We start from the raw sequence: 21,075 nt of genomic DNA, 5'->3' as shown, positions 1-21,075 counted from the left end.
TTCTTAGATTACCTTGTATCCTTTTTGTGATACATCTGTGTTTCCAAGATGGCTTCGAACAAGGCTAAAGGTCAGAACTCCTTGGCTTTACACAAGGTTATCATGGTAGGCAGTGGCGGTGTTGGAAAATCAGCTTTAACTTTGCAATTCATGTATGATGAGGTAAGAGAACTTTTCCTAAAGAGTATGAAATTGATGAAAAACTGATTTAACAAACCATTAACATGACTACCTTATAGAAAAGTAAATCATATAATTGTCTTAAATGTTTGAATTCTGTGGACCCCACTTAATCATTACTGGAACCCAGGGACCCCCACTGAGTCATTACTGGATACCGGGGACCTTGGCCTTAATGTTTTAAATGTTTTGAATTGCAAAACTATATACCAACATTTCAGAAAACAGCACTGGTTAAACAAATACACAATGATGAAATATTCACAAACAAATATAAAATAATACTAATGGGATGGTTGGAGCTTTTCTAAATTCATAATGAGGCCACACTATATTCTGTTTGGTGCACAAATCAATCTGAGAATGCGATCCTGCGTTTTAGCCTCCAATTTCAAATTCCTTTACACTTGCACGCATTTTTCATTTTACAGTTTGGCTTTTTATTTCTATACACTTTAATAATCTGTTACTTTTCTTAGCAGCCACGGATCCCTGAGTAGGCTTCACTGATCCCCAGAGGTCCACGGACCACAGGTTAAGAACCTCCTGACGTATTGGTTCCCATCAGCAAAGTCTATTTTGTCTCCAACTAAAATAGTTGCAATTCTGTCAGTAAAATAGGCAAGGAAGGCATAAAAAAAAGTCAAACTCCTTGTAAAAGCTCTTCTCTACTCCCAGCCTAACGTTGGAGCTTTATTCGGGGGCTCCCACACCAAAGAATTGCCTTTCGTATGTCATGGAGGGGTTAGTCATCCAGAGCCCTACTTAAAAACTTCAAGAGGCAAGAACTCGCATCGAAAAAAGGGAGCATCCCTCCCTGAATTTCTGAGAATGTCTACTTTAACAAGCATTTGCAATGCAATAGGTCTCTTATTTGCAAGAGTTTAAGCTACTGGCATTGTAAATGACAACGTCATTTATCTATGTAAATAAAAGGCAATGACATTTACAATGCCAATAGCTCAAACTTGCGGAAATTTGAGACCTATTGCATTGCAAATGCCTCCTAGGGAAGAGTGACACTAGGAAGTGTATTGCTCTTTGGCGCCTCGTCAGAGGTAGGAAGTGCTATACAAATGCAAATACAATCACAAAGCAATGTGTAAAACACTCCTCCCGCTGATATCCCTCTGCCTAGACCTTCATATATTAGCTGTTTTGAAATAACATTACAGAGGGCAAAAAAGCTTCTCTAGAGCAAAAAAATATGAAGGTAATGAATAGAAGATATACTAAACATCCTACATTCGTTGAAATTAACAATAGAATAAAACTGCACCTAACCTAGAAACCTGGCGTGTATCCTTGTTCTTGTCAATGAACATATGCCGTATATAAGGGCGAGTCTAAAAAGTGCATAAAACGGAGGGAAGGGGGCTTAATAGTAAAAATGATGGAAGTACAGTCCATGCCTCGCGCCAAGGATTAAAAGGCAAGGGCTTCGGAGTTAGAATGGGCCGATAATAGATTGTGTAAGGGTCACTTGCAAAACAATGAAGTTAAAAAAGTTTGCTTTTCATAACAGGAGTCAGTTAGGCGTTCAATCAGGAGTGCACTGTCATTAGTGGAGGGCTGTATAGATTGTGATTAGGAAGGTGAAAGAATTACAAATGTTTGCTTAGAGATTAAACCTGGTTGCTGTGTATTTTACAAAGCGTACTAATCACAAAACCTCTGCTATCCAAACCGAATGAGCGCAAGGCACAGTTCACGCTGACATACAAGTGTGCGCTAATGTGCGTAGAGGCTTTCAAGTCTCAATGTGACTCCGGTGAAAGGAGTAGTATCAACCACTAAAACGTACGGTTCCGCAAAACACATGCTAATCACAAAACCGAGTGCGCTATACTCATAAGGAGGTTACAAATCTAGATGAACCCATCTGGGAATCTAAAACAAATAAGCATCACAAAGGCTTACCGCCGCTTCGTAGTATCTTTCCGTTCGTCAAAGTGAGACAGGAGTGTTAACTAATGCGGCTTAAATAGACCGTATGGAGCCGGAGTGACACGCCCGTACTTGTGCATGTCTTCGGTCAATCAGAGTCATGGAAACTTTCATAAAATGTAGGCAAACCCCATATATATTCCCCGTGTTCTGCCTTCTGAAAATCACCATTGCAGCCTGGGGAGTCGAAACCAGGAAGTCAGGCATCCTTGCCTGTGACATGGGCGGGGCCTGTGATGCGGCCCGAAGAGGCCGATGTGGCTCGTTGATGCGGGGCACCCATGAGGAAGGGAGAGCCCGCGGTAGCGGTTAAAGTCCTGAGAAGTCCCGGGTCCCAGGAGGGGGCCGGGTGAAGTGGAGAGGCGAGGTCTGTTTCTGCAGGGCTCCCGTATGCTGAGAGAGCCCCTGCAGGGCGTCGCATGGGAACCCCTCGCAGGCCGCTGAGAAGAGAGGAAACGGAGTCTCTGCACAGCAGCCAGGTGAGTGGGGTTGCATGCTGGCGCTAGCGAGTGCCTGTCCTGAGCGGTCCAGCGGTTTCGGCCCACTCCATCGGGGGCATATTTTATTTTAAGCGCCAGTGCACTGCCACGTCTTGGCCATTTTGTGTACTTCATGCCGTGAGAACAGAAGGGGGACAGGAGATGTGCACATCACGTGACTGTACGTGCGTGTTCATGCTCGCGTTCACATTTCCAGTCCGTCCTGCGCGTGCCCATCTCCTGTCTCCCTTCCGATCCAAGTCAGTGACAATAGATCTCGCTGGCGAGACCTAAAAAGGAGTGCAGTCTGATTGCTTTTTCGTATGATAACTTGTGCTGCTCTTTCACACCTACTCATGATCGATAATGATGGTTGCATGTTTTACTGATGGGTATTCCTTCCTGCAGATTACTCGATTTATAGATTATCTTCCCAGGCTTCACCCTGGTCTGGAAAATCATTTTACTCCAGCCGTAACCCTGAAATGACCGCGCTGAGGTTTAGGTATCAACCGGCACATTGTCATCAGTTTCTGTGTTTACACGGCAAGGTATGCTGGAAAATATGTGATAGATCTTGCCTCTGGTCTTTAGTTGGGCATCCCTTGTTATTTAATCATTTAACTTTAATTTAATAAATCAAGAAAATAATTAACAAATCCCTTATCTGGTTAGATCTAGCATACTGATAAACTTGGCATTTCGGAGTATTTTGTTATGTAATTAATTCTTGGCACATGATGTGTCAAGTATGGATGTTCTGAACATTTGGCTTTGGTACTCTCAGTGAGTGAGCCCAGTCATTTTTGAATGGTGAATTTATGCCTCTTTGGAGTATTTTCCTCTAAGTTCTGTGAGATACCCTTGTATGTGTACATACACACCCTCTAGCTGTGAATAGCAGAGAGCACCCACTTTTCCTAGGAGAGCAGCCTGGTCCTGCTTTATAACCGCCAAAAAGTTTTGCTAGTTTACAAGGTTAACCCCTTCGGTGTGCCGGACGGCTCCAGGCCGTCCACACACACAGCACTAGAAATCCCTCAGGTGCGGTCACCAGAGGGATTTCTTTGAGCGCTGAATAGCCTTGGGATTGAGAAAGGACCCCCCAACTCCCGAGACTGCTCTGCTGGTGTCAGGGAAATGAGGATCAGCGCTGATGTAATTTCTGTGAAACAAAAACTGAAATGAGCTGGTTGGCTCCTTTCAGTTTCTCTTTCTACGTGCTATGGGGGCTATCTCAGACTGGAGAATCTCCCCTTTCCAATTGTACACCTCCTACGTGGATTCCTGCTTTTGGGGCCATTCAGTCTTTCTGCCCACCCCCCTGGGGGGGGGGGGCAGATGGGGGCAGTCAACCACAATCTGCACCCCCCCCCCTCCCCGGGGGCAGAAAGCCCACTAGATGGCATGGATTCTTTTTTTTAAAATTGTATTTAGGTGTGGGGGCTGCCCGATGTGGGCATGCCAATGCCCCCACCCGTTCACAAGCATGGATCCACTCACTGGACACCAAGGAGGGGAAGGGGGAGCGGCCCCAAATGTATTTGGGGCTATTCAATTTTTCTGCCCCCCTCATGGATCCACCAATGTTTTCCTACCCATAATCCCCTGCAAACCTCAAATTTAGCTGAAAAAAAATCTTATTTTCCTCACATTTCTGTGTGGGATCACTGTGCCAGCACACATGTTCTACCACCCAGCATTCACCTTGGTCTCCAGAGTAAAATTATACCTCACTTGTGTGCGTGGCCAATGTAGAATCAGCTCAAACGTATTTAAAAAAAAATATATAGTGCTTAGAATTCGCTGTGCTATACTCTTGATCCCTATGTTTTTGGCCCTTCCCATTCACAGTAGAGATAGGAATAATGTAAATCCATTCATCCTCTTGGAGTTAAACGTCTTTTGTAAGCATCTGTTTAATAGTTTGATTACCGTTTCTGTGAAATAACTTGATGTTTTAAGAGCTTTAAAATAGAAAAACATATTGCATCAAACAAGATGTTTACTTTGTCATTCTTTATCTTTTTAGAATGCCAGCCCTGCTCCTACATGGAATGAATAGATGGCAAACATTTTTACTTATTCATTTTCATAGCACAATCGTTTTTTGGTATACTTTGTTGCTTGGTCCACAAGTTTAAAGCAGTACCCATTTCTGTGTGGTTTCAAGTTGTCAGTACTAATCCACTGGAATAGATTTTGAGCTAATTAAACTGGTTGTAAGGGAGGCTTTTGATTGATATTTCTAACCACAGATCCCTCACCGCGTAAATATTAATCTGAAAGAAACAGGTTAGTATTAGATTCCTTACCTTAGAATATGCCCAGGCGTCAGACTGGATCCGGATACTTTTGCGTAGCAGTACCCCTGCGCGTCGATAGGTGCCGTCTGCGGCTCCGCGTCCGTCGTTGGCGCTGGGTTGACTTCGCCAGAGTACTTAGACGCCGCCCTCGCGCGCTGACGTCAGTTCTTCTTTTTTCCGCGCCAGCAAGCGCAGATCTGGAAAAAGTGGTACCCCTTAGTCAATTTTTTACTAGACTTTTTCGATCATTTTTGATCCTTTTCGAAGTCTAACGTCTCCGGTGTCGGTAGGGATGCCCGGGTTTAAACCCTGCGCCGACTGATGTCGGTTACCGACGACCCCCACCGCCGGTGTCTTCTTTGCCTGGGCCTCGACCACGATGACAAGGCCTGCTCCGACTGTCGGGCCCTGACGTCTAAAGCTAGGCGGGAGCGGTCCCGCAAGCGACTCGATCTTCTGGCCGCTCGAGGTCCCGGTCCGCGAGGAGGTCGAGGGACCGGTCGCGGGGTCGGAGCCACCATAGCTCCGGGAGTCGTCTTCGGGCACGAAGTCCTCTGGTAAGCACAAGAAGTCGAAGAGACGTCATCGCTCTTCCGACTCCTCCCGACGCTCGTGTGACGGGGCCGGGGGTTCGGGCAACACCGCCCTCGCGGCTCTGCAGGAGCCGCGGGCGACGCGACCTGCTTCATACCCGTCGGTCCCTGGGCAGAACGCGACGTTGGAGGGGATCGAGGCCTTCCTCACTGCCATGAGGTCGCTCACTTCTCCGTCTGGCGCCGCGGCGCCTTCGGGCCCAGCGGGTCAGGCGCTTCGGCCCTGATGCCGTCTGGCGCTTCGGCCCTGACGCCGCCGGTGACTTCGGTCCCGCCGCCGCCGGTGACTTCGGTCCCGACGCCGCAGGCCCCCGCAGGATCCGGATCCGGGTCGCCGCCGGTCGACCTTACAACCTCGCCGGCGCCGGCCCCCAGGGTGTGGCCACTGGCGTCGCTGTCCCTGATCCCTCCCTCGATTCAGGTCCGGCGCCGTATTAGACGCCGCTAGGAGATTTCTACTTCTATGACCCTGCCCCGTCCTTTGGTCCTGAGCCTCAGGAGATGGGTGGCAAGGGGGATTGGGAGGGGTCTGAGGACCCTCTGGCACGGGAGTGCCAGTCTTATCAGGACTGGACAGGTGAGCTAGGGGAGGCCAGTGGTCTGGACACCTCGCCGGACACTGGTTTTGTCTCTCCTCCTATCGTGGCTACGGAGGGGGCTACCTACAGTGTGGTGCTGACGCGGGCGGCCAAGGCCTTGGGCCTGGAGCTCCCCGACGCGGCCGTGAAGAATAACCTCCTCACTGAGGTCCTTAAACCGCAGGCAAGCCCGGCCGAGCCTCTGCTGCCGTTTAATGAGGGCTTGTCTGACGTTTTTCTGGGCACTTGGTCCAAGCCCGCTACAGGTCAGCCTGTAGATAGGAACGTGGCCAGACGCCACCGCCCGGCTCTGGCGACCCTTGCTTCCTGTCCACCCACCCCACTCCCGAGAGCCTGGTCATCCAGGCCTCTGCCTCTAACTCCCAGACCGCATTCCCGACGGCTCCCCCTGATCAAGAATCCAAGAGGTACAAGCAATCCGGGAAAAAGGTATTCTCCTACCTGAGTTTAGGGCTGCGGTCAGTCAACACCGCGTGCCTCTTGGGCCGTTATACCCACTCTCTGTGGGACACGGTTGCGGACGTGCTGCCACAATGTCCGGCAGAGGTCCAGACTAAACTCTACCCTCCCCCAGGGCTTGGGCGAGATGCGGCACGGTAGTCCATCCGGTGTGAGCTGGATACCACGGACTCACTGGGCAGAGCGATGGCAACGACGGTGGCGATTCGTAGCGACGCCTGGTTGAGGTCCGCCAACTTTTCGGCTTATGTCCAGAACACCCTTATGGACATGCCGTTTGATGGCCGTCGCCTCTTTGGCGACAAGGCAGACCATGTGCTGAGCGCTTTAAAGACTCCAGGGCTACGGCCAAGTCCTTGGGCCTCTCGGCCCCACGCCAGCAAACGGCTGCCTTTCGCTCCTTTCGTGGCCAAGAAAGGGGCGCCCCCACACGTCCTGCCAGCAACGGGACGCAGACTACCGTCCAGCGCGGTGGCGGACGTGGAAACCGCCGTGGTGGCTGTCGGGATCAACAGCGAGTCCAGTCCACACCTGCCCCTGCAGCATCCGCCTCAAAAACTTCCTAGTCTGAGCTTTCAGGCCCATGTGGCGCCAGTGGGGGGCAGGGTTCGCCATCACCACCTCCACTGGCGCACTGTCACATTGGACAGGTGGGTGCTGCAAATCGTCCGAAGGGGCTACTCCCTCTCCTTCGAGGCGACCCCTCCAGCCATGCCACCGCGTGTTGGCGGATCACTTGGCACTTCTTCAAGAGGAAGTTACGGCCCTCTTGGCCAAGGGGGCCATCGAGCACGTTCCTGGGCCAGGAGTAGGGTGTGGTTGTTACTCCCCCTACCTTCTGGTACCCAAGAAGGGCAAAGGGGACCTACTCCCTATCTTGGACCTGCGGAACGTCACCAGCTTCCTCCGGCAGGAGAAGTTCAAGAAGCTGACTCTAGCTCAGGTCCTAGCTGCCCTGTTCCCAGAAGACTGGATGGTAGCGTTGGACTTGCAGGACACTTATTTTCATATCCCCGTCCTGCCGGCCCACCGGCGTTATTTGCGGTTCACGGTAGGCCACGAGCACTTTAAGTTTACCGTGCTCCCCTTCGGCCTTACCAGCGCCCCACGGGTGTTCACAAAAGTGATGGCGGTGGTCGCAGCTCATATGCGCAGGTTAGGGGTTTCAGTCTTCCCCTACCTCGACGACAGGTTGTTGAAGGCGGGCTCGCCCCAGACAGTCATCAGCCACCTCCAGACTACAGCCGACCTCCTGCACCTGCTGTGGTTCTCCATCAATGTGCCGAAGTCACACCTGTGTCCCTCTCAGAAGCTCCTCTTCATGGGAGCGGTTCTGGACTCGGCGCAGTTTCGGGTTTATCCTCCCGAACAGCGGGTTCGGGATATTCAGGCTCTGATTCCGATCTTTCAGCCGTTATCCCGAGTCTCGGTCAGGTTGACGCTGCGACTTCTGGGGCTGATGGCCTCCTGCATCCTTCTGGTGCGTCACGCCAGGTGGCGTATGCGGGCTCTGCAGTGGGACCTGAAGTTTCAGTAGGCCCAGCATCAGGGCAATCTGTCCGACCATGTCTTGATCTCGGATGGCACTGCAAGACAGTTGCAGTGGTGGCTCGAGGACCGCGATTGGGTCAGCGGCAGATCCCTCTCCCTGCCCCACCCGGAGCACGTAGTTGTGACAGACGCGTCCCTCCGTGGCTGGGGAGGTCACATGGGAGAGGCGGAGGTCAGAGACCTCTGGTCTCCGGCGGAGTCCCGGCTCCACATCAACCTTCTGGAGCTGCGGGCGATCCGGCTTGCACTGAAGGCATTCCTCCCCTCTGTCCGGGGGAGTGTAGTGCAGGTGTTCACGGACAACACCACTGCCATGTGGTACTGCAACAAACAAGGCGGGGTGGTGTCGTGGACCCTATGCCAGGAGGCTCTGCGCAGTGGCTGGAACATCAGGGCGTGACCTTGGTGGTTCAACACCTTGCAGGTTCCCTGAACGTCAGGGCGGACAAACTCAGCCGTTGATGCATGATGGATCAGGAATGGCGTCTGAACTCGGACGTGGCGCAAGTGGAGCTGCGGTCTGTTGTACGCCTTTCCGCTTATACCACTTCTGCCCAGAGTGCTGAAGATCAGGAGCAACCGGGCCCAAGTTTCCTTGTGGCTCTGGACTGGGCACAAAGATACTGGTATCCCGAGCTACTCAGTATGTTTGTCGATCCCCCGATTCGTCTGCCTCTTCAGGAGGACCTTCTGTCGCAGCAGCAGGGGACGGTCCTCCACCTGAACCTGTGCAGTCTCCACCTCCATGCTTGGAGATTGAGCGGCCACAGTTAAGGCCATTTGACTTGCCTCCTGAAGTTTGTGATGTGATTCTGGCAGCCAGGCGTCCCTCCACAAAGTCGGTATACGCCTGCAGATGCACCCTGTCTCCCCTCGTCTTAACATCTCGTTTGAGGGAGACCGGGGTGGAGGGGCCCGCTCTCAGCCTGTTGGCCTCTTTCCTGGACCAGAGGGAACAGAGAGTGAAGCTGGGGGAGTTCCTATCTCCATCCCTGCAGATGAAGTGGGGGGTCCCACAGGGGTCGGCGTTAAGTCCGACCCTGTTCAACATCTACGTGACCCCCCCTGGCCAGGCTTATTAGATCTTTTGGGATGGAGGTAGTGTCCTACGCCGATGACACTCAGATCTTGCTGTCTCTCGCCCAGCCTGTCAGTTCTTCTGCCTCCAAGTGTAGACTCTGTATGGAGGCAGTCGCCCATTGGATGATTGACAATTCCTTGCGGCTAAACGGCGAAAAGACGGAGATCCTTGTGTTTGGCGAGAAGGAAGACATCTGGTCGGCGGAATGGTGGCCCTTATCTCTGGGGACTTGTCCGGCTCCAACCCTCACAGTACGAAATCTGGGGGTTATGATTGACCCGGCCCTCGATATGGGCCTCCAAGTAAAGCGGACCATCTCCACTTGTTGGGGCATCATTATAATCCTGCGGAAAATTAAGCACTATCTGTCCGTGCAAGCCCGGAAACAAACTGTGGTAGCATTGATTAACATCTCGGCTTGATTATTGTAATGCCCTATACGCGGGAGCTAATAAAGGCCTGTTGCAAAGACTTCAATCGGTGCAAAATGCAGCTGCGAAGTTTGTACTGGACCTGCCTAGAAGGTCGTCAGCTACTGTCGCTAGGAAATCCTTGCACTGGCTCCCAATTGATGCCAGGATTTCATTTAAAGTGCTTTGTTTGGTGTTCGGAGCTCTGAACAGAAAAGAGACTGAAGGGGTAAAAGACCTCCTGATTCCCTATGTTCCCGCCAGGAATCTTCGCTCCTCTTCGAAGGTCCTCCTCACAGCTCCCGAGTGCGAAGAGCTAAGTGGGGAGGCAGAGCCTTTCCTAATCTGGCTCGAAAGATGGTGGAACACTGTCCCCTTAGAAATTAGGATGCTATCCTCAATACAATCTTTCAGAAAGGCCCTGAAGACATGGCTCTTTGTCAAAGCTTACCCCTAGCTCTTTGGTTCTGCCTCTTCGTTTTTCATTTCTCTTTGTAGGCGCCTTGACGCCTCCGGGCAAAGTCGCGCGTTTATAAGTTTTATTTCATTCATTCATTCAGGTGGAACAAGTTTGTGGCATGGTGCACAGCAAAGGCTGTGGATCCCCTTTCTGCCCCTCTTTCTGAGGTTCTCCTCTTCCTTCTTTCTCTTGCCCATCAGGGCTCTGCTCAGGGCACTATCAAGGGCTACCTGTCTGCCCTTTCCGCCTTCTTAAGGCTAACCTGATCAGCCTTCTTTGTTCAAGTCCCCGGTTGTTAATCGATTCTTAAAGGGCATCACTCATGTGTTTCCCCCTGTTCCTTTCGTGATGCCTCAGTGGGACTTGAACCTTGTACTTACTTTACTGATGTGCGTTCCATTTGAACCACTTCATAACTGTCCTCTCCGTCTTCTTACCCTTAAGACTGCTTTCCTGGTTGCCATCACCTCTGCCAGGAGAGTGAGTGAGCTCCAGGCTCTTTCATCCAAGCCTCCCTTCCTTTCTGTCCATCCGGTCAAAGTTGTGTTGCGGACAAGACCCTCTTGTCTGCCCAAGATAGTCACGGCCTTCCACATCGGGCAGTCCATCACCTTGCCCACCTTCTTTCCGCCTCCGCATCCCTCGAAAGAGGAAGAGCGGCTCCACCGTCTGGACCCAAAACGTGCGCTCTCTTTCTATTTGGATCGCACACGCCAGTTCCGGGTGGATGACCAACTCTTTGTTGGTTACGTGGGCGCTAAGAAGGGACGGGCGGTGTCCAAAGGACCATCTCTCGGTGGGTCGTGTTGTGCATCAAGGCATGCTACTCTTTGGCTAAGAAGTAGCCTCCTGTTGGGCTGAAAGCCCATTCTACTTGGGCCACGGCGGCTACTACTGCCCTGGGCCGGGGAGTCCCCTTGCAGGACATCTGTTAGGCAGCTACGTGGGCCTCGCTCCACACGTTCACACGACACTACTGCCTGGACAGCCAAATCCGGAGGGATGGCTTCTTTGGCCGTTCCATCCTCCCGGACTTTCTGGTGGGTTCGCAGACCCACCACCGGGGTTGGTATTGCTGGGGTATCTATTCTAAGGTAAGGAATGTAATACTAACCTGTTTCTTTCAGATGCACAAGTTACTTACCTTCGGTAACGATATATCTGTAAGAAACAGTAGTTACTATTAGATTCCTTACCGCCCCACCCATCCTCCCCGTTCTGCGAACCGATATCTAGGGTTAAGGTCATCCCCTTTCAGGGCACTAGTTTCATGGCACCAGTGTTAGTTGTTGGTTTTTATCATGGCTCTGCGTTTCTGGCGCGGAAAAGCTGTGTATAAGAACTGACGTCAGCGCGCGAGGGCGGTGTCTTAAGTACTAGATATATCGTTACCGAAGTAAAGTAACTTGTGCACCGGGTATCACATTGAATCAGGAAACTTAAAAGCAGCATTCCTGCTGTCAGTAGGTGGCATTGTGCAGCTCCGCTATTACTTCGTTACCTTCTGGAAGAGGCGAGCGGAACTGCATATAAGCACCACCCATGCACGCTGACGTCGGTTCCTTTCTTTTTGCATCTTCAGACACAGATCAGGAGCTTGTCCTTTTGTCTTGAAGACCACAAATTCTGTCCAAATGTATGTGTGGAAGATGAATGTCACCCTCCAAAAAACACAGTTCAAACTGTGTAGGGACAGTGGCATACAGTTGTCATTAGCAAACCCTCACAAAGTGTGTATTTATTGTATTGCCTAGGGCAAGAGCATGACTCCAGGTCCCGTGATGACGGTGCCTGAATGAATCCGATGGCCAAACTGGGCCCGGAGGCTAAATTGTGTTGTTAAACTCAAGTAGACTCCAAGATGTGACCGGTTATAGTCTATAGGAGGGTCCTGTTCCCACTCCCTCATGCACATGATAGTTACAGTTGAAGTCCAAGAAAAAGAAGTGAAAACAGGAATCTGCCCCTTTCCACCATTCTCACACTCCACTGAGGGCTTCAGTGCACCTTCGGGTCTTTTCGGTACTTTACCAGCTCTCTGGCATGCCTTTATGTCCCTAGGATCCACAGGGGTGCTCCATTTGGGCTTCCACTGGCAGGTCCATCCTTGGAGCCTTCTGTGCCCCTTGAACCTGCATCCGGTGCCAACTTTGATTTACTTGGTATTGATGGTAGTACCGGAGGAAAATTTAGAGCCCATTCAGCTATCCAACTCTGAGCAGAATATGCCACAACCACGACCTAGCCAGAGCCTGGCTCTGATCCGCACAATCATTTTACCCACTTGTTCCTACAGGATGTCTTGATCTGAGCCAGTTCACACCACCTTGGGAGGTACTGTTATGGTATCTATTCACAAGGAGAGGAATCTGTGGCTCGAAGTACGCATCAGAAGAAAAAGTTACTTACTTTAAGTAACTGTCTTTTTAATTGATACTCTATCTATCCACATGTTCCTTATCAACCCTCCAGCCTCTGTGTTCGATGAACTGCACTTTTTCCATATAAAAAGGTTTCAAAATGGAGATCTGCACACTGGTCAAGCTAATCTGCTGATGGGCTTTGGGTTTGAGAGCATGGACAGGCTAAGAAAGCAACTGACGTTTGTGCGTGTGGGTGGTGCTTATGTGCAGCTCTGCTCGTCCATTCCGAAGCGGACCAATGTAGGTGCGGAGCAGTACAACACCACCTACCAGTGTGCAGGAGTTCTAATTTAAAGTCTCCAGATACAGCCTGAGGTCAGGGGAATATTCACAAGTTGAGGAATCTGCGGCAACAGTATCCACCAGAAAGATAGTTACTGAAGGTAGGAAACTTGTTATGTTGTATCTAGTCACGATTCGTGTATTAATTGGTGAGGAATTCTAGACAAAATTTAACTGTCTGAGTGTACTTCACAGCCATTGAAAATAATTTAGTACAGTGTTTCCCAAACTAAGCCGCCACCCACTTTTTGGTGAGTCGAGAAAGTATAAGCAAGATGCATTTCAATTCTTTATATATCTGGTCACATCTGCTGCGCTTCAAAGACCAAGGGAAAATGTCAAGCTGTCTTCTGACAAATTGCTGCTTATCATTTAACCTGAGGACTGGTGTTTACAAACTCCTCTAAATTTTCAATCGAAGAAAGAAATGTTGATTGAATTATGTGACAGTCTTGCTGGGGTACAGGCAGTGTAAAAGGAAAAGCTGTAGGGTGTCATTGTTTTGTAACACACAACAAAATGTAAATAGCTGTAAATTAACAGTACACATTCAGCAATTAAGAAAACAATAAGCTTTTTTTTGTTATTCTGAAGTGTCATAGAAACAAAGATTTTGATAGGATCAGAACAATTCAAGACACTTTACTTGATGCACAAAAATAAGTATTCACTGAAATCCGATTTCTACACATTATCATTTAACAAAAAATATATCTTAACATTTTCAAGCATATAAAAAGAGAACATTGTGCAGAAGAGCATCTTAACCACAAAGGATCCAATGATATGACTCATGCACAACATAGAGGGGCTCAAAGGAGTGAGAGGGGTAAACTCCTAGGGGCACTCACCGGGGAAAACAGCGAAAGTCAGCTAACTCAGTCACAGTACACACACTCATGGCTCCCTCTCACCATGTAATCAGCATCTATTAAATGTATTGCCTAGAGATGTACTATTCCGAAAGGATTACTCTGTCTGAATATCGACTGTTAGGTGGGGCGGTCTGTACTCGCTCAGATGAGTCCCCAGTTAAGGTCTCCGTCTCATCCCCCCCATCCCCCAAGGCAACTCCCACTCAATCCACCATCTCAAGCCACCTCTCAAGATATCTCTCAGCATTTTCCTCCGAACAGGCACCCCATAAACGTACTTCATCCACTTCCACCCATTCCAGTACACCCATTTGCCCCTTTTCGTGAGTCTGGGGTGCTGCCTGTGCCCAGTGAATGGCATTGCATCACCTGGCAAGTACCGGGCAAAGAAGAGCGAACTGGTAACTCGTGTGCCTTCTTTTCTTAGGGAGTGGCAGAAGACCTAGAAGGCAGTGCCGGATGAACCGACCCACACAGATTTCCGTTATCCGGGTCACCGAGCAGTGACGTACACCTAGTACTGATGCAGTGCCCTGCAACTCCATACAACGTGGACTAAGCCAGTGGGTGACACACCGCAGACAGTAGGCAGCTCGTGTTCTGTAAATCCTACCGAGCCTCTGAGGGTCAGATATGCCCTGTGGAGGTAGTAGAATTGCGATCATTTTATTCGAGCATTGCTAGCAGTCTCGCGCACCTGTGACCTGGCCCACCTCCACTCCATCTGTGAGTGGGGATATAGAGGTCCACCTCCCATGCCCTATGGGAGGTGTTCTAGTGATGTCTATCTGCCCATTTCCCTCAAAGCCACATAGATATGGAAAATAAGGCCTCCTTGTGAACCCAGATCCAATATAACTTTCAACACCTGGGATTCCTCTGCTTCATCAGGAAAACTGGTTCATATGTTGCGGGCCGTGCACAATATACCAGCGTACTGCAGGTACTTCCATGGGCCCACCTCGAACAATTTGCCAGCTTCAGCAAATGTTAAAAAGACCTCATTCAAATGCAGGTCCAGCATTGTCTTGGTATCCATGGACTACATTCATGGAGTTCTTCAAACGCAGGGAGGGCATGAACCACCAAAGTGACGGCATTCTCTAGCATATGGTGCACATATTAGTACATCCGTTGCTGCCTTTTCCCAGGCCTGTGCAACCTGAGACACCATAGCAGGGGTATCCACAGGGGTCCTATGTACTCCCTATAGTTGCTTTGAGAGGTCATCTGGAGGTACCATCCCCACCAGTAACTTCTTCCAATTAGATTCATCCTCGCACCACAGTGCTGCATCCTGTAGCAGCCCCCATAGGGTAGTAGTATAGTTGGAGATCCGGGAGGCCAAGACCTTCATGTAGGCCCAGTTTTGGAGCATCTAGCTTAACTCTACTGCATTTACCCACCCATATCAGTGAGACCAATAGTCTGGCGACTTGTCCAAACAATGCTGTTGGCAGAATACAAAAGGAATTCTGCAGGACATATAGGCATCTTGGTAGTATTACCATCTTTCTGAGGGCTACTTGCCCCATGACTGACAGCGACAGGGTCCCCCAGAACACCACGAACCGAGTAAGATCCTGAACAATGCGTCCCATGTACAGATCATATAGTAGGTGCTCGGCATGTGTCACGTGAATCCCAAGGAATCGAAAGTGATTTGTCTCCATGATAGATACATCTCTGGTAGGTCTGCTGCCGGGTGCTAGGGCATTGCTGCCAACCGCACAGTCTTTTGGCAGTTAACTCTGAGACCTGACACAGTCCCAAACTCAGACATAAGTTGTAACAGATGTGGAATCGGACTGCGTCAGTATAGAATATTAGGGTGTTGTCTGCATACATAGACACTACATGTTGTACTCCCAGAGTAGTTTACCCCTCAATTAGGGCACCAGAGGTTTCATGGCAAGGGCAAAGAGGAACAGGGTCAATGGGCACCCCTGTCTCGTACCCCTGCCAATGTTGAAGGCCTTTGTCACTACCTGACCGGTGACTGCTACAACACAAGGGGGCCCCTGAAGGGGGAGGGCGGGCTGGTCCGACAGGGGAGAGAACCAAAACAGTCTAGAAAGACCTGAGCTACCTGTAAACTGATAAAAAAGTGCTAACAGTCACTGATACTATAAAACATCGCTATATTGACAAATTCCCCCAACCCAATAAGCAAAAAGGAATAGAGAAAATATATATATATATTAGTTATTTTATCTGAATTCATATCAACAGACGTGTGTATGTATGTATATATGTAATATATATATATATATATATATATATATATATAGTCCCACATTAACCCACTCAATACAAACCAACAACCACATATACATACATACTCATACATTCTCACACTCAAAGATTCACAATTAATTATATAATCAGAGTTCAAATTTATTCACATTCATGATACAAAATTCAGAATAAACATAACATAGTCATTAGTCATTGTGTCTTCTTGTTATAGAAGGTGGAAAACAGTGGAGCCTCGAGGTTCTCCAGCGCCAACGCGTGTTTCGGTGTCTAACCCAATGTGGATCACACCTTCATCAAGTGCGGTCAAATCAAGTGTGGGACCCAAGAATAGATGCATCTGATTTGGGGGCATCTAAACATTCCAGTAGCAGTAAAAGGGTCGGTGGGCAAAAGGCTCAACATACAAAATCAGGAGCCTTATATCAATACAGCTGAAGGGTGGACATACATGATGGTCATCCGACTCAACTTGCGTAGTGGTTCAAATGCAGAGGGGCAATTTTTAAAATAGGTCCAGTCTCCAAGAAGAAAGCGCTCAATGATGCATATTCAGGAGAATACAGAGTACATCCACGGTGGAATATTCAAGGTGGCGGCCATAGTCCTTCTGCGGCGTTCGGGGAACAAAACTCCCGCTCCATGTCAGATTACCTGACCGGTGCACACTCGCGCCCTGGGTGCCATATATAGCAGGCATACACAAGCAAGGGATTGTGGGCCAAAGCCCATTCTCCGAAGCACTTCCCATAAATATAGCCAAGAAAGAGTAGCAAATGCTTTTTCTATATCTATGGCCACAAGCACGGCCTCTTCTCTCACTTAACGGGGTGCATGTAGGACATGTGAGAACCTCCAGAAATTCATATGGATGCCCCTGCTCAGCATGAATCCACACATCTGTGTGGAACAACCGGGAGACCACCAGACTCCATCATTCAGCCAGAACCTTCACCAGCAGTTTGACATCTACTTCTACCATAGATAATGGGCAGTATAATCCTGGGTCTCCGGGTTTTAACAGCATGATTGAGTGCCTCCCATATATATGGTCGGGTAGGCCAATGTGTCCTCCTGAAGTGTAGCCAGTAGTTTGGGGAGGAGGTCAGCGGGGTTAAGCCTGTGAGAACTCCACTGAAAGAAAGATAAGGAAATCCCGTAGGGACACAATAGATTATAAACTTTGGCGAAGTTTATACGTGGGCTGACGTCTAGGCAAGAAAAAGACAAAACCGTCTCTACTCACTGTTACTTCGTCTACAAACACTGACAATTCCGAAAGACAAACGTCTGGAAGATCACATACTCAGGACGACCACCAAGCCAGCACAAGCACCTCATCTGCAACACTGTCTTTTTTAGAGGTAGGCCCAAGCAAAAGGGACGACCCAGGAGGTCCAAGGGGAGAAAAACCCAAAGAGAAAGACAAGGATCCACCACAAACCCGCAATGTCACCTCCCAGGACAAGAAGAAAGGTCAACAATAAATAATTTGTTGATTAACATTTCTGATGTACAGTTCACTCAGACTCAAATTCGCACGCTTCAAAAAGGAACATCGTTTGTACCTACAGCTCATACAAACCATTTGGAACTTAACATAAGTTTCTGCAAACTCATGAGAAAATTGAGATTGAGACACTTTTTCGAAAACATCATGACGGAACCTAGAATGGAAATTGCAGATCCATTGAAAGGTCTCACATCGGCTAGTACCTACATGGCTCCTGTGAGTCATAAAACTTTAGCTCTTTTTGAGCAACTAGTGAAACAGGATTTGTCAAAAATTAATTACCGCAAGTAGGCCAGATTGAAGAACCTTTCCAATAAAGCATTTGGCATTCTCAAATCCATAGCCAACAACACAGCCATTATTTGCCAAAAAGCCGATAGGGGAGGAGCTTTAGTGATTCTTAATTCAGCTTACTACCTTGAACAAATTAACCAACATTTGTGGGATGAAAACATCTATATGCAACTTGACTTTAACCCCACGGTAGAGATTCAAAACACACTTTCCAACATCATTCAAAAAGCTATGACTAATGGTACCATTAACGACAAAATGAAAAAATATCTAACCACCAACAACCCCAGAAGCCCAAGCTTCTACATGATGCATAAAATTCACAAGGACCCCTTGAAACCACCCTGTCGTCCTATAATATTTACACGTGGTAGTATCCATGAACATGTCGGGGAAACTGATAGACGGGTATCTTCAGCCGTTCATACAAACTATGGGATCGTTTATCAAATACACCACAGATTTCTTAAACAAATTAGGTGAAATACAATTGGACAAAGATGAAAACATACTGCAGCATCGACGTCAAAGCCCTATATACTTCGATACCTCACCAGTCCGGCATAGAAGCTGTGGAAAAAGCTCTTTTGGGGATGGACTATGATGAACAAATGAAAGTGTTTCTTATGGAACTACTTGAATTCACACTCATGCACATCTAATTTAAATGGGAGGAACATTGGTACCGACAAAAAAAGTGGCACGTCGATGGGTAACTGCGCAACTCCAACTTATGTGAATATTTTTATGCACGAGTATGAAAATCAACTTATCCTTAGTTCTAACAAGTGGAAGAACGACCTACGTCTATATTTGCGATATATAGACGATATCTTTATCTGGTGGAAAGGTACAGAAGAAAACTTGAGAGCTAACATCATTGACCTCAATTTGGTTGACGATCGTATACAATTCACACATGATATACAACAAGAAACCATCAATTTATTGGATTTGTCAATCAGGAAAACTTCTACAGGATTTGAAACCAATCTTTTTGTTAAGACCACGGATCGTAACCACACCTTGGCATATCAGAGTTTTCACCCGCAAGCCTTGAAACAACACTTGCCTTTTTCGCAACTTTTATGCGTCAAAAGAATTGTCTCAGACCCCGAGAAGAGTGAAGAACAATCCCTAAAAATGATGCAACGTTTTTGTGATAGAGGATATCCGGAAGAAATTTTATCTCCGTCTTTAGGGAGAGCTAAAATTAAAAGTCGATCGGAATTATTAGCTTCACAAAGTTCACGGAAAGAACCCAGAATTACATGCGCAAGTAAATTCTCCACCATCAGTCCACAATATAAAAGAATCATTAGAAAGCATTGGACTCTCTTACAAACTGAGCCTGACTTCAACAACATCTTTCATGACCTCCCCTTGTTTGCATTTAGCAGAGCAAAAAACATTGGTGAACTAATTAAACAGTCCATTGACGATAAAACAACCCAAACCTATAAAGGGATTGTTCCTTGTTGGAACTGTAGTAACTGCCACAATAATACTTCAAGGTAATTTCATCTCTCACCGATGAAGGGATATAAAATTCCTCTACGAGTTAATGCCACCTGCGACACCTCCAATATTGTATATCTTTTGAAATGCCCTTGTGGCATGGCGTACATTGGACAAACAGAACTCAAATTGGAAATAAGTCTGAACGGACATAAGAGCAATATAAGGACTAAAGCTTTAAAATCAGTAGTGCAGCACATTTTCTAGAGGCAAAGCACCATATCAGTCAAATTAAAGCATGTGTAATGGAAATTATTGAACGTCGAAGGAAGGGACAACAAAAAAATGCGCGAAAACTTCTGGATCTATCATCTCAACACCTTGAAGCCTCATGGGATGAATGAAAGGACTGAATTTTCTTGTTGTTTGTGATTATATTTTTGAACATTAATTTTTGATATTGGATTTTATTTCAGGGTACCAGAACATTGCCAATCACTGCTCACTACATCACCCTTTTTTCTAAAAATCTTTTTATTGAAACAAAACTGCTCCATCAAAAGACTCACAAAACAACAATGGGAGAGGTAGGGAGATTCAAGGACACTCTCTCAGTCCCCGGTAAGATCCAAATAAACAAAAAAAGAGAGGTCAAATCAATCTCAAGTAAGCCACAGAGACGGAGTAAGGTAAGAATCACACACCCACTTTGGGTGGGAAGGAAAGCCCTCACACACCGACCTAGTCAGTGTCATGCTTCATCATCGGGCCCCACCAAAGAGGCCGAGTACCTCTTCGGTGTGCTGCGACGCCAGATAGACTGCGGAGCTGGTTGTGTGAGAAGGGCGTGCTGTGAGCAAAGAATTAATTAAATTAAAAGTGCCATAAAAGGGTATCAATACAAAAAGTTTAATGAGTGATCCCTAAGGCACATGTGGGAAGTATTGTGTCTGAATTTAGCTGCCAAGGTTTTAGGATTGGTTAAATTCAGAAATACTTACATCAGTCAACATGTTTCTGCCGTACTAGTGGTTTAAATTTACCAAGGCATTCATCAGGACTAAACCCCGGCGGTATGGACTCTCTAATCGTCCACCCTAACCTGGGACGTGAAAGTGAAAATATATAAAAAAGGTGAAAAAGTGCTAAAAATAGAAGAGCGGGTCGCTCATTCTTAAAAAATGCTCCCAATTATGGAGTATCTCAGCACCTGTGAAGTGAATTATACAGACAAACACAAACAGACATACACATAATTAATATAAGCCATTGTGTTTGATCATGGTGCTCCATAGTATGTGGCATACATAGTGTTCCCAAAGTAGACACTAGTTTAAACACCATCCAAGTAACCCTATTGGGATGATATCGTTAACTCTGGGAAGTGAAGTGCTAAGGGTGTAGTTAAAACTAGAGCAAGTTGATAATATGGTTAAAAACACTATATGTGTACTCCTTATGAAGGGATCAATGGACCAAAGCTCTGTGACCCCTTAGAATGGTAATTCAGATTAATATCTCACTTTAAAACAGGGCGCTACTTGCACCATGGGTCTCGGGAGGGGGGGTTGCAGCGTGCCTGGCACATCCTGTGAGAAAGAAAGGCTTTTATACAACCTCCGTAAAAGCGGGTAAACACTTAGCTTGTTGTTGTAGAATGACAGCGGTCCTGTCGCTGAAGTGCACTCACGCCTTCAACGCTCTCAACCCGCTGTGAACCTGAAGATCGCCTCAAAACCGGACCCCGACGATGGAAAGCGGGGCCGGTGGCTGAGTATAAAAGTGTTTGTGCTGCACGCCGCGCTCTTCCGGGTGGGCGTGTCCAACCAAACCGAGGTTTGGAACGCACCCGCCCCGTGTGGAGAGGCGCGGCCCAAATCGCAAGCGAGGCTTGGAAATTGGAGCCAAT

General features: G+C 47.9%; 1 protein-coding gene across 1 annotated transcript in view; it reads left to right on the top strand.

Annotated features, from left to right (window-relative positions):
- Positions 1–21,075, top strand: part of RALA (RAS like proto-oncogene A) — a 278,211-nt gene that overhangs the window by 89,032 nt on the left and 168,104 nt on the right. Inside the window, exon 2 of the mRNA XM_078688206.1 lies at positions 8–162. Coding sequence (XP_078544332.1) covers positions 49–162 — 114 coding nt within the window. The 5' untranslated portion in view covers positions 8–48. The remainder of the gene's footprint in view (positions 1–7; positions 163–21,075) is intronic.

Source organism: Lissotriton helveticus, chromosome 4_1 (assembly GCF_964261635.1).
Source record: "Lissotriton helveticus chromosome 4_1, aLisHel1.1, whole genome shotgun sequence".
In the NCBI taxonomy this organism is placed as follows: Eukaryota; Metazoa; Chordata; class Amphibia; order Caudata; family Salamandridae; genus Lissotriton; species Lissotriton helveticus.
The sequence above is the reverse complement of the archived record's forward strand: the minus strand, read 5'-3'. Positions and strand labels throughout refer to the sequence as shown.